The sequence below is a fragment of the Microtus pennsylvanicus genome, chromosome 1, assembly GCF_037038515.1.
Source record: "Microtus pennsylvanicus isolate mMicPen1 chromosome 1, mMicPen1.hap1, whole genome shotgun sequence".
NCBI classification, from domain to species: Eukaryota; Metazoa; Chordata; class Mammalia; order Rodentia; family Cricetidae; genus Microtus; species Microtus pennsylvanicus.
Genome location: NC_134579.1, coordinates 194,342,398 through 194,360,265, shown reverse-complemented (window position 1 = coordinate 194,360,265; position 17,868 = coordinate 194,342,398). Strand labels below are relative to the sequence as shown.

The window sequence follows — 17,868 nt, the reverse complement described above, 5'->3', positions numbered from 1 at the left end:
GAATAAACCTTGAAAACATTACACCATGAGAAAGATGCCAGCTACAAAAGATCACAGATTGATTCCCCCTATCTGAAATAACTGGAGTAGGTCAGTCTGTAAAAAAGACTGGAGCAATGGTTGCTTGCGACTATGGGCTTGGGGAGCAAAGAGAACCATTTGTGAGGAGTGACTACTTGCTCCAAATAGACCGTGGCGCGTTGGCAGGATCTTCAATATACTATATACAATATACTATCAGCAGGGATAGAATGCTGTATAGAATTTTAGTATTGCTTTGGGGCAGTCTCACGATATAGGTCAGCTGCAGCTGGCCTTGAATTCCTGATGGGTGCTCTCGTCTGATTACAGATGTGTGCCATGAGTAGTCTGACTTACACTGATGTTTAAACTGTTATTCATGGTCTCATGATGTCAGGGAAGAGCTGGTGGGAACATTGCCTTTTCACTTCAAGACCTTTATAGTATTTCATATCAAGACTTTTTAAAAAAGGACAGCAACTGTCGCCTTTGCTCTCAACCCTATAGGTGGTCCAACTAGGTGATCTGAGATCATTAATGTTATATATTGTAAAAAAAGAAAAACCAACAAAACAAACTGTTGTACAACCCGGGGAAGGTGGAAAAAGTTTGTCTACTAAATATTTTGTTTTTCTTTTTTCCCTTTTGGGTTTTTGAGGCAGAGTTTCCCTGTATAGTTCTGGCTGTCCTGGAACTCGATCTATAGACCAGGTTGGCTCAGGGATCCGACTGTCTCGGCCTCCTGAGTGCTCCTATTAAAACTGTGAGCCTCCACCTCCTCCTCGGCTTGTGTAGTAAGTTTCAACCAAGACGCTCTTTTCAGGCTCCCTGCTTGCTCTGCTTCTGTCCTGCAGAGGGGCTAACCAACACCACTTTGGAGACTGTGCTGCAATGTGGAGAACTTGGGGACAGAAATAAAAGGACAAGATTCCTTTTCGGAGCAAACACAGCGATGAGGCTAACGTGATCTTGAGTTTAGGGATATTGGGCCCAGTCTCCTCAGAAGCTTCTTAGCAGGTTTGAGTTAGTTGGGTGTCTCATGATTATAATCTTCCAGGCCCTGGAATCCGGCTTCTAGGTTCTAGTAACCTAACTCAAACGTTTGAGGAAATGGATGAGAGGCAACTGTCTGCCCATCTGACAGGACAGGATAGGTAGCCACTAGGGAAACACCTAGAAAAACTCTTGAACCATTCTGGAGGTCTTCGGAGTTTGTTTGTTTTTTCCGTTCCCTCCTCTGTACCTCATATTCCTAGTTGGCAGCCCAACTCCTGGCTACTCGGTGACAGATTGAGGTCTTCTTCTAAGTCCACCAAAGCATCCCAGAAATCTTGGCAGCCTTGCAGGGAGAGACCATGGGGACCCAGACAGGCCGCCCAGCATTCCCCGGGTAGCAAGACAGAGACTCAGCCGCCACCGCGGCAGCACAGGTGAGCAGCCGGATCCGGGTTGGCCCCGTTGTCCCGGCGCCTCCGCCTCCGCCTCCGCGGCGCCCTGCTGCGTCCCACTCGGGCCTGGGATGCGGGCGGGGACTGGGCCCCGGCGCCCGGGGGCTCGGCTGGGGGCGTGGGCGGCGTCCCGGGAGCTCGGGGACTGCGCGAACGCCCCAGCAGAGTGCGCTGGGGCGCCGGGTGGCCGCCGGCCTGGGAGCGGGGCGCGGCGGGCGCGGGAGCCGCAGGTGGTTCCCGGCCGGCCTTTCTCCTCCCCCTTCCCTTTCTCCCGCCGCCCTCCCTCGCGCCCGTGTCGGCGGCACTTCCCCCGCTTCCTCCTCCCTCTCCAATCCGGAGGGAGGGAAGGAGCGGCTGCGCTTTCCTGCCTACAAACTTCCAGCGGGACCCACCGCGGCAGCCAGGGAACTGCTCCGGGAACTTCCTCGGCCGCGGTGCTCCGGAGCCCTGGAGGAGGCACGTCGCCGCGCGGCACCCAGCTAGGGTCTCCGAGCTGTCCCCGCGCCTCCTCGCAGCCCGGCCTCGTCCCCGCAGCAACTGCACTGGGACTCTCCTTTGTGTTGGATGCGGACCCGCGCCCAACGCCCTCGGGGCCCGGCGTGAACGCCGTGATCGCCGGTCCCCCGGCGCCCCGCGTGCCCAGCCATGCCTTTTCACCAACGGAGCGTGGAACCCGCGCGGCTGCGCCGGCCCGAGGAGACGGCGGTGGCTCGGGCTGCGGGCGCGCCGCTCTTCCGCTCGCTGGAGCAGGTCAGCTCGCACACTCTGGTCTGCCTGCTCGCCCAGCTGGCCGACCTGTCGCGCTGCGCCGGGGACATCTTCGGGGAACTCGAGGGCCAGGCGGCCGCGCTGGGTCACCGCACCGCCGAGCTGCACCGCCGCCTAGACGCCCTGCATGCCGCCACCGCGCGCCTGGACCACCGGCGAGTGAAAATCCGTGAGTGGCTGATGGCCCCGGGGAGGGCACCGCGGCACCGAGGCGCTTGGCCAGCTGCTGCCTCCCGCCCCCTGGCGGCCCAGGCTCAGCTCTCCGGCCTCTTTGGGAACCCATAGGTGTCGGGGGACTTGGATGGGAGGCAGTGCAGGTGGCAGGAGCGTGTGGCGATTCTGGCTTCCTTAGGTTGCCTTGGTGGAGTAGGCGCGCGAGTGTGGCTTTTGGGACAGCTCATCCCACTGCTCTGTCGGTGGGAAATTGACAGCAGCCACTCTAAACGTAATGGTACCCCGTCGGAGACGTCAAGGGATATAGGATGGTTATAGGGCTGCCTTACACTTTAGGAGGATCTGTTTGTGGTCAGTCTCTGGGGACTGCAGCGAGCATTGGGGTGGCTTGTCGTCGCTGCCTGCTGCATACTGTACAAGTGGTCTTACCTACAAAGAAAAGCGTGCTAACTTGAAGATTTTTTTTCTTTTGGCCTTGAAGTTTATTTCCTCCCAGACTGACCATCCGCTCTTTATTATTTTTTAAGACCTTGACCTGGGATTCTGTCTTTGTTTAGCTCTCTTCACACCCCCCCCCCCCCCCAAATTAAGCCTATGTCCTGACATAGTAATCTCCAAGTGCGCATTTCATTTCAGCGGCTTTAACTGGCTCTGATGAATGAAGCGACTGGAATTTCCTGCTGGCCCAAACAGAGAAACTTTCAGTATGATGTCTGGGTGGTTTCTCTCTTTTCAGTACGTGGCCTCGGTCATAACACTTAGTGCAAGGAGTAAATTGGTGATGGTTGATGGATTGCAGGGTGGGAGGGGAGATACTGCTGTAACAACCCACGCCTAGGTGTCGGCAGCTCTGCATGAAAAATGGTCTCACTTAGAATCACTCCAGACGTAATCCGGAGTAGCTTGTTTTCCAGCTTGCTAGAGAACCTGAGTCAGGCTTAACTATCTTGCAGCCTAGGAGTTCAGATTTTCACGAACTTAAACGTACTGCATGCCCCTGAAATGCGTCTTTCCAGGTTGTGCATTTATATGATAGCTTTACATTTTTGGTTGGCTCTATTTAGAGTGTGTTAAAAACACATCCATGACAGCTTCTAACTCAGGAGAGTAGGAGGGGCTGAGGGGGTCAGGGAGTCAAGGTGATCTAATAATTTGTTGGGGACAAAATCAGATATATTTTGTCCATGTGAATGAGGACCTTGTGCATACAGATATTGTGTCCTAGGGGCCCTTCACTGTCTACCTGGTAATCCTGTTGGTTTCCGTGCCCTTTCTGTGTAGGGTGTGTGTACCTGGCTGAAGGAGAATTTCATCCCTGACGCGCAACGTGGTGAGGCAGATCTAGCTGCTGGGTGAACAAGTCTAAGGGAAGTAAACAAACCAAGGGGACACACTCTAGTGCAGGGAATGGAGTGTTGCCCCATCCTGCAGTTGCTAAATAAGGCCAGTTACCATTTTTAAACTAATTTTTAAGAAAAATAAACAACATTCCTTGATATTGAAACTTTCTTTGCTAGTTTCTTTTGCATTTAAATATATTTTCCCCTCCCTGTCCTCATCTTCCTCCTTCCAAGTCTCCTTCCTCTTGAACACACAGTCTTTGGTCATCCAGACTGGCCTTGAACTTGCTGTGTGGCGTCAGCGGGCCTTGAGCTCTCGATTATTCTGCCTCCAACTCTCAAATGTTGTTACACGCAAAGATGTCGCCTCCAGCTCCCTTTCTTTTCTTTGAATATGTGTGTATTCCAATGAGCTATATTGCCCAGCAGTCCCCTGAATTCTCCCTAAAGTTGTTCTCGAAGTGACTGAAATAACTCTCTTCAAAGTATTCGTGAGCATGTTAATCTTAAATGGCTTTAATTTCACACCAGTAATCCTGGCTGATCATCTTCATAGACTTTAACAAAAATAATTACTCCTAAGACCATAGGTGTGCATACATACAAAAAGACGAGTTATTAAAGACATCATTAGATTTGGCCCCATCTTTGTATAAAACTTTTTTGTATGCTAAGAAGCCATGAGTCACCTATACATTCATTCAATTTAGCATCTGCAGGAGAATTTGAAAACAACGCCTTGCCTAACACAGTGGCTTACACCTGCAATTCCAGCCTTGGAGAGTGACTGGCCTTGAACCCAGAATTCTAGGAGTAAAGGTGTGTGCTGCTATGCCTGTCCTTGAACTCTGAGCGCTAAGATTGAAGGTGTGCACCACTGTGTGCCTGACTTCTTGGTCCTTTTAAACCAGGTCTTCCGAGTCACATCCTCCATTGTGGGCCTTTGCACTGGGAATTTACTATAGATGCCTCCGATTTCATAAATGTGTAACCAGAGAAGAAATCCAGTCTTGAAACCATTTGTCCTGGATGAGGGCTAGAGCCCATACCTCTGATTGACTTGCCTGCTGTCCAGTGTGTGTGTAGCTTCCCTTTAGGAGTGTTTGGAAACAGAGATCAAAGTGTAGACCAACTGTCTTTGGGCTGCCTGTGAACCTTAATTTTATCCCTCTGGTAAGACAAACCTGTTAATGAGCCTCCCGTGGAGAAAGTAGCAGTCTCCCAGTGCACAAACGCTAAGAGGGCCCCGAGCCAGTCCATTCATGGCTGCGGGTGTCTGCCACCCTACGAGATGGAGCAATCCGAACAACACAGACTGTTTGGGGCACTAGATCAGCGTGTTAGGCTTCTGGGCCAGCCCTGCCGGCTCTAAAGGTTAGGAGGAGGATTTCTTCAGGCTTGCCTTTCTTCAGATGTCATAGGTCCTACAAAGCTCAAGTTAGGAAAAGCACATATTCCTGCTTGTCCATGTCCAGTGAAGACGCCTTTGATGCTATCTGATGATCCTGTATTGGGGAAAGTGGCCCCACAGATCCAGAATGGACCCTGTAATGGTTGCTCTCTGTTGTCAGCTTGACTTCCTGTGCAATTAACTAAACCCCAGTGGCTGGGTATACCTGCGAGACTTTTTTTTTTCTAATTAAATCATTTGAAGTGGGAAGACCCACTTTTAATCGAGATCTTTGGAGGTGGGAAGATCCACCTTTAATCTGGGCCACACCTTCTGTCCTATATAAAGGACAAGGTTAGAAGGAAACTCTTCATCTTTGCTTGCTTCTTCGCGCTCTTCACTGGAGAGTCTATCCCTTCACCGGCTTTAGAGCCCACTTCTTTGGGATTCTGGCATCTACTAAACACCAGCTGAGACATCCAGCCTAGTGGACTGAGTAACTACCGGATCCCTGGACTTTCTATGGGTAAACAGTCATTGTTAGACTAGCTGGAACACAGCCTACACACTAGTCTAATAAACCCTGTGTGTATGTGTGTTCATTTTTAACACTGCATTTACAAGGGACCGAAGTTGGGTCTTTTACACCTACTCTTTTCAGCCATCCAACAGTTGTTCAGAGTCAAGGATGGCAGCATGTCTGTTTTTATAGAGCTTAGCGCAGTGACTAGAAGGTGATATTAGTACATATATATTTAATTTTTTTTTGATTTTTCGAGACAGGGTTTCTCCGTAGCTTTTGTTTCCTGTCCTGGAACTAGCTCTTGTAGACCAGGCTGGCCTCGAACTCACAGAGATCCGCCTGCCTCTGCCTCCCGAGTGCTGGGATTAAAGGCGTGCACCACCACCGCCTGGATATATTTAAATATTTAAAAATGACATTTAACGTGTGATTTCGTGTGTGAGTGTGTGTTTGTGTGTGCACACGCTATGACACATGTGTGGAAGTCAGAGGACAACTTACTGCAGTGTTTTCTCCTTTCACCTCGTGGGACCCAGGGGTCAAACTCAAGGATTGGCAGCAAGTCTCCTTTACCCACTGACCCTTCTCACTGGTTCTGTTTCTTATGAAGTAGAACGTAATTAGTTTTGCTGCTGACTAAATACGGCTTTATTGAAAATAGGAACAACAGGCAGAAATATGAATAGTTATGTCTGGGCTCTGTTACCAATCAAGAGACTTTCCTGGGCAGAGGTCAACAGGTATTCCGTTAGCAGCCGTGTCTTACTAAGGTCTGTGGAAGAATGTCTCCTCCACCCCCTGAACTTTGGATTTGACTTAGCACATTTTAGGAAGTGTTCTACCACTGAGCTGGATCCCCTGACCACCACCCCTTTTTATTTTTAAGTTCTGAGACAGCATTTCTACAGGTTGTCCACGGCCTTCAGTCACTCTGTAGCCCAGACAGCCTTTGAACTCAACCATTCTCAAAGCTCAGACTCCCAAGTAGCTGGAATTATAGGCCTGTGGCTTTGCCTCAAAAATAGTCTAACTGGGATACAATTCCCTGGATTCACCCGCTTCCAGCACATAGGCCAGTGGTTTTTGTTCACTCAGAGATGTGCAGCCTGACCACAGTCCATATTATCACATTTCCATGGTCCTGAAAGAAGCCCATCACCGGGAGCCATTCTCCGTCTCCTCTCGACCTTCCTACCTCCGGGCCACCGCAAATACACTTTCTGCCGCTGTAGACTTGATTGCTCTGAACATTCCAGACAACTGTACTCATGCTTTCTGTCATCTTTGTCCAGCTTCCTTTAAGAAGCACCGTGTTCCCCAGGCTCACCATTTGCTGCTCTCCGTAACCAACAGTCACCGTCCCGTGGAGTACGCCTGTGTCTTAGAAACCTGTCATTCGGATTTCTTATGTGCTTCCAAAACCACGTGAAATAGAAATAGTATTTTTCTTTTTTTAAATATTTATTTATTTATTTTGTTTACAGTGTTCTGTCTGCATGTGTGCCTGCAGGCCAGAAGAACTCATCAGATTTCATTACAGATGGTTGTGAGCCACCATGTGGTTGCTGGGAATTGAACTCAGGACCTCTAGAAGAACAATCAGTGCTCTTAACCTCTGAGCCATCTCTCCAGCCCCCGCGAGGCTGTATTTTAAAGCCCATTTTATAGATGAAGAAATGAAAGTTCTCGGACTCGTAAAAGGCGCTAATAAATAGGAGAGAGTAAGTCTCGTGATTTCTGCTCTGAGCTCTTTTCAGGTGGTCTTAAAAGTCCTTACTGGGACTGGGCATGTAGCTCAGTGGTAGCTTGCTTGCCCAGCGTGCATGGAACTGGTTTAGTCCCTAACACTGAATATAGTGGCACATGCCTGAGATTCAGCCCCTGAGAGACAGAAGGAAGAAGATAAGAAAGTGAAGGGCCTTCCAGGCTACATAGTGAGTTTGAGGCCAGCCCCTGAAACCTGGTCTCGGCAACAACAAAGAACTTCTTGGGTGAATATGAAGGCCTGTTTAAAGAGAATAGGAAAAAGGCAATTTGTTAATCTGTTAAAGTAACAGTTCTAGAGTGCCAGCTCTTCCCCCACCTTCACTGAGAGGGCTTTGCTGTGCTGCCTGTGCGCTCACACAGCCGACCTGGTATACTCTGTATCGTTTTTAGAACCTAGATAGACGGCGAGGTGGGGGTGGGGAGCTCAGTGGTGGAGCATGCACTTAGCATGCACAAGGCTCTTCCTGTCTCTAGCAGTTGGCTTCCCTCTGAAAGGGGTAGCTCTTTGGCAGAAAGATTGGATAGGCATCGTCTTTGCGTAAACAGGTCTAAGAATCTGGTAGACGGTGTAGGCTAATACTTGAGCAGTGTTCTAGGTGGTAGTTGCGCCATCCCACACTCTCGACTGACCGTCGTCCTCTGACCTAACCAGAGTTTCTGGTCTCAGGATGACTACCTTTCCTTCTTCATCAGGATGAGTCGCTATAGGGTACATGGCAGTGTACTAAAGACAGCAGAGATGTAGATGTCACTGAACTTCTAAGAACAGGTGCTGGTTCACTCTTAAATGTATGTCCAGTAAACTTGGCATAAGCCTTGCTTTCATACTAGAGCGGTGTTGGTGAAAGTAGGGTCTCCACCCACCTTTATCCCAGGAGAGTTCTTAAATTTATTAGCAGAAACTGATGGTAGCAGAGTGGGCAGACTGTGCCATTAGGTTGAGCAGCCTGTGTGAGATCAAGCATTTCTTTTTTTTTTTTTTTTTTTTTGGTTTTTCGAGACAGGGTTTCTCTGTGGCTTTGGAGCCTGTCCTGGAACTAGCTCTTGTAGACCAGGCTGGCCTCGAACTCACAGAGATCCGCCTGCCTCTGCCTCCCGAGTGCTGGGATTAAAGGCGTGCGCCACCACCGCCCGGCTAAGCATTTCTTTTTCTACATGCTGTCCTTAAGAATTGCCTGCCTATGCCTAGTGTCGTGTGTTGGGGAAGATTATTTTCAGGTGTGTGACTTTTGTTTACGTTGCATTTGTGTAACTCTGTGAAGCTGTGCTATTGTGCCTGTCTAAATCGCCTGACGGTTCTAATAAAGAGCTGAATGGCCAATAGTGTGGCAGGAGCAAGTGTAGGTGGGGGGGGGGGCAGAGAGGATAAATAGAAGGAGAAACGAGGTGGAAGAAGAGCAAGAGAACAAGGAGAGGAGGACATCGGGGGTCCGCTACACAGCCAACCAGCTAGTCACGGAGTAAAGAAAGTTATACAGAGACAGAGAAAGATAAAAGCCCAGAGGCAAAAGGTAGTCAGGATAATTTAAGAAAAGTTGGCAGGAAACAAGCTAAACTAAGGCTGGGCATTCATAACTAAGAAGAAGCCTCCGTGTGTGATTTGTTTGATTGTTTGGTGGTGGGCCTCCCAAAAAGCCAAAAAAGCGAAACATCACACAACAGTGTGGTGGTACACGCCCTTAATTCCAACATTTGGGAGGCAGATCTCTGCAAGTTCAAGGCCAGCCTGGCCTACTCAGTAAGTTCCTGGACAGCTAGAACTATGTAGAGAAACCCTGTCCCAAAAATTAATAAAAATTGTCTGCCTAGTCTTAGTATCACACACCTGGTGGGGGTATAGATAAGACCCTGTCTTAGAAGAAGAGGAGGAGGAGGAAGAAGAAATCTCTTTTTAGATTCTTATGCTAAAAAGATTGAGTATTTATGATTAAATGGACCCTTTTTAATCAATATTTTATTCATTTGTTTTTATTTTCAGTATGAGAAACCCAGAGCCTTCTAAGCTACAGTCAGGGTGTTTTGTTGACGCGTTGGCATGTGGATGTGTGGATTCACATGCCGGGGAGTTAGTCATTTTCCAAGCATCAGGCAGGTACTTGTTTTAAGTTCGTGCGTACTCTGCCCACAGCACACTCATGCTCTCTGCAGACTTAAAAAGCGCCAGTGTCATTACGGAAAGAGGCCTGTGTTTAAATGCATTTGCCATATGCTCCGATTAGGAAAAAGGGAGTTAAGTTTTGAGTTAGGAGGGTGTATCCTTTGTTGCAAGACTGCAGTCTACTTGCTGATTCTTGGGACGCAATGCCTGGGAAGTATACAAAGCCTCCTCCGTCAATGTTATATGATAATGTAGAGACAAATCTCACATTAATTTCGTCTGCATGTATTGTTTTAGGATGGGAAGTAGGAAATGAAGACATTTTAAACATTAATTTAAGAAAGTTATTTTTGTTTGTTTTTCAAGAAAGGGTTTCTCGAGTAGCCTTGGCTGTACTGGGACTCACTCTATAGACCAGACTGACCTAGAAACTTATGGAGATCTACCTGCCTCTTCCTCCTGAGTTCTGGGATTAAAGGCATATGCCACCATTACCTGGTTTTATTTTTAATTCTATATAAATATATATAAAGTGTGTGTGTGTGTGTGAGCGCATGCCCATGAGTGCAGCACCCATAGAGACCAGAGGCATCAGACGCTTAAGCTGGGGTTAGAGAGTTGTGAGCCTCCTGACGTGAAAGCTAGGAACTGAGGCATCTCTCCAACCCCTGGGGGAAAATGTAATAAAAAAGGAAATAGTTGAGTTCCTTAATATTTTGGAAGAAGATTTGAAAGCAGAAAAGTAAGGCACTATATTCCATATGTGTGGGTACCTACAGTGTCCAAAAGTCCTGGATGCCCTGGAATTAGAATTACATGAGGTTGTGAGCCACCTGACCTGGGTGTTGGGAATGGAACTTCAGGTTTTTGGAAGAACAGCCACTTCTGCAGACTTTAAAGACCTTAAAAATATTAATTTTTTGATGGGGATGGTGGTGCATGCCTGCAGTCCTAGTACTTAGGCCGGATCAAGGATCACTGCATATTGGAGCCAGCTTTGCTGCATAAGGAGATCCTGTTTCAAAAAAGGTTTTTTTTTTTTTTTGTTTGTTTTTGTTTTGAGGCAGTTTCACAAATCTTTAGGCTGGTCTCACACTCTGTACACAGCAGACAACCTTGAACTTCTGATTTCCACGCCTCTACCTCCCAAGTACTGGAATTGCGGGCCTGTGCCTTATGCATGGTTTTATTTGACAGTGGGATTGAACCCAAGGCTTTGTGCTTGCCAGACTAATCCTCTTCCATCTCAGCTACTCTACCACTCTACCCTGAAAAAAAAAGTCAAATTGTAAGTAAAATATAAGATGTCTTGCCTCTAACTCAGAGGCCGAGGAACTTACTTAACTTTGTCTCTGCTCAAATTAGTTTGCACCCTGGCACAAATGAATTCTGCAGAAATTGAAGTTCAGAATCAACGAAAGTGTGTGGATGGCCCTGCCACTTCTGTGTATTGCTTTCATTGGTTCTCTCTCTCTCTCTCTCTCTCTCTCTCTCTCTCTCTCTCTCTCTCTCTCTCTGCCTCTCTTTCCCCCCTCTCCCCCTCTCTCTTCCTCTCTCTCCCTCCCTCTCCCTCCCTCTCTCTTTTCCAACCCCATTTCTTTCTTGACTGGGTCTTAAGTAGTTTTAGGCTGGCCTTGAATTCTTGATCCTCCTGCCTCTGCTTCCTACGGGCTGGGATCTCAGGCACCGCCACGCCTGGCTCCCGGTGGTCCACATTTCTCAGTGTTCCCCGTGGCAGTGTTTTGGAAAACTGTGGCTGTGGAGCTGGGCTTGTCTTTCAGTGAACTCCCAAGGAGAGGGCATGGAGGTCCTGGGCTTTATTCCCTTTCCTTGTGGAATTGTGACATGTTCCCACAATAGGAGGAAATAGAGGCTAAAGGGCTTGTGAAAGAAAGAGGACAGCCCCATGGAGGCCCCATCAGGAGGACTGGCAGCCTAGGCCGAGGCTGAACCCATATGAGACACAGGAAATCCAAGCCCTTCAGGCAGGGTGCATCTCGGGTCAGCCTGCCCTCACATCGTGTGGTACATTGTCAATACTACCTGAGCCAACTGCCAATGATGACATTCCTTTTTTCAGGGAAGAGAAACATATCTAAATCAACATGCTTGCTTAGCGGGCTGCAGCCCCTGAGTTCCCGCCCCAGCGTTGCAGAGTGGTGGAAGGCTATAATCCAGCACTTGAGAGGTGAGGAAGGTGAGGAATTCAAGGCCATCATCAGCTACAGAAAGGGTTAGAGGCCAGCCTGGTTTACAAAAGACCCTATCTAAAAAAGAAAAAGTTCGTCATGTATTTTTGAAGTTAAAAAAAAAAATCACAAAGTCTGAAAAGGTGTGGTGGCATAGTCTGAGCAACATAGAAATGTCTTACAAAAGGCCTTTTGGACTCTACCCTTAAAGAAAAGGTGTGCGTGTATGTGTGTGCACACATGCATGCATGCACACCAAGCATGCGCAAATGCACACACACATACACCATACACATACACACACATGCAACTTGTAGGAGCCTGTTCTCTCCTGCCCCAGAGTTCCAGTTCCAGAGCTCAGGTCGCAATTTGGGTAGAAACTGCTTTCGCTTGCCAAACCATCTTGCCGTACTCCCCCCGCCCCCCCCAAACCCAGTAAAGTCCTAGCAGATGGGCAGATGCGAGACCAGTATGCATGGTTCAGTGAGAACCCTGCACACACACTGGTCACCCCATTTGCCGCTGTTGCCTTAATGACGGGACAACTGAGGTAGCACCTGTGTGCACGTTCGTGGCCCTCTGTCCCACTGATGGTTGGTCCAGGAGGTTGGGCTACCGCCGCTCGGAAGACGAGAGCTGACCAAATCCCAAGGAGAACCGGTGGGAGAGAGAAATGTGAAAATATTACCGATGGGAAATCCAAACATCCTGCCCAAATTCTGGAAGCATCTGTAGTCCCTGACAGGAGCGTGGGTAGGGCTTCCTTTCTGTCTTGCACAAATGTGAGCTTGGGGGCTGGGACTGCCCGCCCTTCTGGGACCCTCGTGTGGATGTCCTTTTTCTTCCTCAGGCCCTTTCTCCGTTTCCTCCCATTGTGGGAACTGGGAAGCCAGCTCAGTTCTCACTGAACCTCCTAGCAGTGGGAGAACCCCCTCTCGGCCATGCCGCCACTGCCTGGGTGGTGGCTGGTCCTGGGTCTTTCTTGAGTCCTCTGCGCAAGCCCTATTCCCTGGTTCCACTCAGCACTGACTGCTCAGCTCTCTGCTCCTCTGGGGCCTTTTGGAACCACGAGGGCCGTTTCATTCATCTCCTTGTTTCCCACATGGTCTGAGTCATGAGCAATCACCCGGGCTCTGTTAAAAAAAAAAAAACAGATTCTCAGACCCCGCCCCTGGAGAGTCTGAATCAGAGGCTGGTGTGAAGCCAGGAACAGCCTGGGCCAACAAGGTCCCCAGGTGACTGTGATACACCAAGTTTTGGAAATACCAGGCTGTTGTGTATTAAGAATCGGTCCAGGTGGTGGAGCGGCTACCCATTCACAGAGTGCATGGTGGGGCTAGTGCCTTCTTGATCCCCAAGTCAGTCGGACAGTAGCCTTTTGTTGCTGTTTTCTGTGTTTGAGCTGCAGTCTGGCTAAGCAGTTCAGTCTTCCCAGAAACTCAAGACCGGCCTCCCTGCAAATGCAAGTCTTATACTAGCTCTAGAAGATCTGTTCTGAGTTAGAAGTGGCCATTTTTAGGGGACACTTGCCTCGAAAGACCTGTTTAGGTTGTGGGATGGCAGCACGCCCACGAATACAAAGTTGTGATTTGAAACATTTACAGTTTATCTTCTTCTAAAAATTATGTTTTATAAACAAGCAGAAGCGAGATATGTTGGCAGATACCTGTAATCCTGGAATCTGGGAGGTAGAGCTGGAGGACCGGGGTTCAAGGACATCCGGCAATAGTGGATGTCCTTTCTACAACAAGACAAAGAGAACCTCTCTGGTTTGAGACACCCCCACCAGGAGTAGTGGTGATTTTGTCCCCTGTTCTAGATTGCTTTCACAGACATAGACATGTTTTACTTTGAGAGGACAGACCACTGTTTTAGATCGTTCCCATGGGGAAATCGTTTATCATACTTCCCCATTTTGATTGGAAGACAACAAAAAATGGTGTGTTATCAGCAACCCGCAAAAGCTGAGCCGGGATGAGTTTGGTACTTCTCTCTGGCTAAGTTAGGCATCCGTTAAAAATGCTCCGAGGGCACAGACTGAGAGTTGGAGGAATTGAGTTAAGTAGGCGCTGGTCTATGTAATTGGATTACGCGTGATCACACGGAAGCCTGAGTATCAAAGTTGAGGTGTTCCGGAGTTTTCCCCGTGGATGCTCCCAGCTGACGATCTGGCTGCTGGACTATATACAGATGAGGAAACCAGCCTGTACTTCTCAGGATATCCGCTGTACTAATTAATCAGCTGGCGGACTCCGGAGCCCAGGGCTGCATTCATTACTCCTACTTCATGAGTGCTGAAGTCTGTGGCTATCAGTGTGCAGCTCGGATGGACAGAGCATGCATTTTCATTGAGTTTATTGAGTAGGAAACATATTTGCAATGTCCAAAAAACATACTTCAAAGGGCGTTTGGAGAAAAGTATCACTCCTGATGATGGCCTTCTGCCTTGACCCTCCAGCCCTCTGCCAGCTCTTCGCTCTTTTTCTGTAGCTTTCCAAGATTTCTTCACACAAACAGAATTTCAGGGTTTGCTCTGTCGTCTTCACTGTTCTTTTCTATGTCTTTTTGTTGGTTTCTAAAATTAACCACTTGTAAACCATACTTGTGAATTTCAGGTCAATCTGTTGTTGTTACAGTAGTCAATTGAATTGGGGGAAAAAGATGGAATTCAGATAGATTGCTAAATCCCTTATTAAAATTTTAAAAATGGTTAATGCTTTTGTTTTTAGGTCTATTTATACACAAGCTTTCTCAAGAGATGCTTGAGCATTTCCTGCATTAAGAAAGGATGTGGGGGTGGGGCCGAGGGAATAACTGGGTCGGCAGAGTGCTTGCCAGCATGCCTTCTAGCTGGATATCCTGATGTTGAGCCTGAACGTCTCCTGTGGGATGGAGGGATGCTGATCTAGGTAGGCGTGCATTCGGATTTGGTGGGGAGGGTTTTACTATGAGATAGTGACCTACAGTCTGAAACGTAAACGCAATGGCTCTCAAGGTCTGCCTGTTGGCTGCCGTGTCTTAGGTGGTACTGTCACAGTGACACGCGACAGGCACAGGAAGGAATTGTTGGAGTTACTTTTCTTTAGTCGTTAACCTGAGATCAGCCAGTGCTGATTTTGTTGAGAAGTGGCTGGTGAAAACATTATCAGTGGTGGCACAAAGCTTTATTCCCAGCACTTGGCAAACAGAGGCAGGGGGATCTCTTGAGTTTGAGGCCAGCCTGGTCTACAGAGTGAGTCCCAGGACAGCCAGGACTGCACAGAGAAACCCTGTCTTGAAAACCCCAAACAACAAACAAACAAAAACATTGTCAATAAAGTGTGGATCGAGAAGCAACTTGTGGTTACACAGTCTACTTTTTATAAATAAAAAGAAAAGTGAGGTCAGCTATGATGGGCATGTCTGTGAGCCCAGCCTTCAGGAGTCTGATGCAGGAGGATCATGAGTTGGAGGCCACCTTTGCCTACATGGTGAGACCATGTCTCAAAAAAATAGACAAAGTTAATGGAAAAGCTTTTGGTCTTAGGAGATACATTTCTGATTTGAACATTAATGTATATTCATCCTAAATTTCAAACCAGTTAAACAGAAGAAACAAAGAATACAAAAAAAATTTGTATTGGACAATATTGCTGTTTGTACAGATAGACATATGTATCTTCATATCTATTGAAGTATAGCAATTGATAGTATGTATCTCTGTCTGTCTGTTTATCTGTCTGTCTGTGGTATCCACGGCCTTGCACATGCCAGACACTCTTATCACTGAGCATCACCAGTGACCCAATTGGTCACATTCTCTGTACATAGTGTTCAGTTCTGACTGTCCACCCCAGCCTATATTGTAAGAATTTCTTCATGTCACAAGCACCCAGAGCCTGTCTTAAACAGGAGAGGCTCTGGGGTGTGTTCCTGACAATCTTATTTTGCATCGACCATTTGATGTTATCCTGGAACTAGGGAGAAGCTGCGACTGCCCTGGTGATATCTGGTGTTTCTTTTCCAGACGGTTGGTTCTTTGTAATCCGCTAAATTTCACTCACAATACAGTGTCTAGGAGGACGCGTGCTCGAGAACCATCAGTAGACTCTTCGCTAAGACTCGGAATTTATTACTGTCTTCTGGAAAAACCAACCGTTTTTTTATGTCTAGGTTCACCTCAGAAGAACAGTACTGTTCTTTACAGCTGGTCATGGTGTGGAGACAGTTAGCCATGGCTGTTTCTCATTCCTTTTGGGCCTAGTGGAGGAGTATGTCTATAGGACGAACATGTTATAATGCCGCCTCTTCTTTCTGGTTAGCTTTCTCCCTTTCCCTCACAAAGGAAATAAACTCTCCTAGGACTGTCGGTGAGTGGGAGGGTGCTGGACAGACTCGGATAAGACACTGGGCCCCAAACAAAACAACAACAACAAAAGGACGGAAAAGAAAAAAGCAAATACCCATTCCCGTGTTCCCTTCAGCAGAGAGGCGATTAGCCATCTGTCTCCAGTTTGCTCACCTTGGTGGGCGCCTCGTTTGTCAACATACGTGTGTGTATATTTTAATTTAGTCCAAGATTTGTAAAACAGACGGCTGTCAACTATCTCCTGTCTCCAGCTTTGGGTCTTGTTTTCTTGATAGCCTTAGATCTCTTAAATGCAGAAGAGCTTAACGGAAAAATACCGGGTAAGGAGGGATGGGGGAGTAGGGGCTAATTACCATGGTAAAGGTAGCTGAGGATGGAGCTGTGTAAATGGGTTGGGAGAGATGTCTGTCTGTCCTGCTAGTACTTCTTAGATAATCTGAACATATTTGCAAAGTGCGAAGCCCAATTATAATGTTTGTAAGGTAGCATCTATGACTAATATTGATAACATGTCTATTATGTCCCCATTTCATTTAGCGTTCATAACATTTCATAAGAAGGCACACACTAACATCCTGCCTTTTACTGATGACGAAATGGTGGCACAGAAATGTCAGTCTGTTCACAGGTGACTTGCCTTGTCTGGAGAGCTGAGTTCTTAGCTCTGTAATATGATTAGACATTTTATTTGGATGTGTGTGTTCATTGGTACCTGTGGGAGACCGACTCCATCCCAAGATGCTCCAGTCTCACACACAAAATGGAACTTTTCCCTCCAAAATTACTTTCAGTGGTTGAACATTTGATCCTCCTGCCTCGGCCTCTCAAGCGCTAGCATCACAGGCTTGCCAGGCCTGCTATTTTTGGTATCTTTAAACAGGGTCTTACTGTATAGCCTGGGTAGCCTTGAATTTAGTGTGTCCCTCTGGCTGGCTTTAAACTTCTGGTGGCCTCCTGCCTCAACATCCCAAGTGCTGGGATTATAGACATACACTGCTATGCCCAACTTCTGCTTATTCATTGTGATTGTGAGAAGCATCTTACTAAGCTAGGGCGTAGTAAGTATTTTCTATTTTGTTTTGAATCTTTGAAATAAATGATTGTGCCATTTGCCCAATAGCATATGGCCCTCAGACAAATCAGTAGCCCATGTGACCATGCCGTTGTGAATCTCCAGAGAGCGAACCACGTTTGTCTGGTTCTTTGCCCTGCACTGGAAGACAGTCTAGCCTCTGAACACGGAGTCTTTGTTAGTGCTTCCTGTTCTGGCCTCTTTTCCTCTGCCAGGCATTCATGGTCAGGGTCAGAAGACAGGAGTCACAGGAACAAATCCAATTTCAGGCTTGTTTTTGGTTAAGTGATATGCTAAAGAATTCTCTCTTCTCTCTCCCCAGACTCACTACATTCTGGTGTATGTACACTGTGATTCTGGTTTTACTTGGTAGTGAGTGGAGGGCCAGAAACAATGATAACACTAGCTCTCCAGTGTCTCCCCCATTCTGCCTCCTCCCTTTCCTTCCTCTTCTCTCCTCCTCCTCCTCCTCCTCCTCCTCCTCCTCCTCCTCCTCCTCCTCCTCCTCTTCTTCTTCTTCTTCTTCTTCTTCTTCTTCTTCTTCTTCTCTCTCTCTCTCTCTCTCTCTCTCTCTCTCTCTCTCTCTCTCTCTCTCTCTCTCTGAGACAGTGTTGCCTGTAGCCCAGGCTGACTTAAAACTTGCTGTATAGCCATGATGACCTTGAACTTCAGATCCTCTTTATTCATCTCTGGACTGCTGGGTTACAGGCATATTCCAACATACCCAAGT

At 47.6% G+C, this 17,868-nt stretch overlaps 1 protein-coding gene across 2 annotated transcripts in view; it reads left to right on the top strand.

The window, feature by feature from the left end:
- The first annotated feature begins 1,675 nt into the window (after positions 1–1,675).
- The window catches only part of Nhsl1 (NHS like 1), a 229,879-nt gene continuing 213,686 nt past the window's right edge, over positions 1,676–17,868 (top strand). For both annotated transcript variants that reach the window (XM_075948249.1, XM_075948232.1), the window contains exon 1: positions 1,676–2,406. In XM_075948249.1, coding sequence (XP_075804364.1) covers positions 2,115–2,406 — 292 coding nt within the window. In that variant the 5' untranslated portion in view covers positions 1,676–2,114. The remainder of the gene's footprint in view (positions 2,407–17,868) is intronic.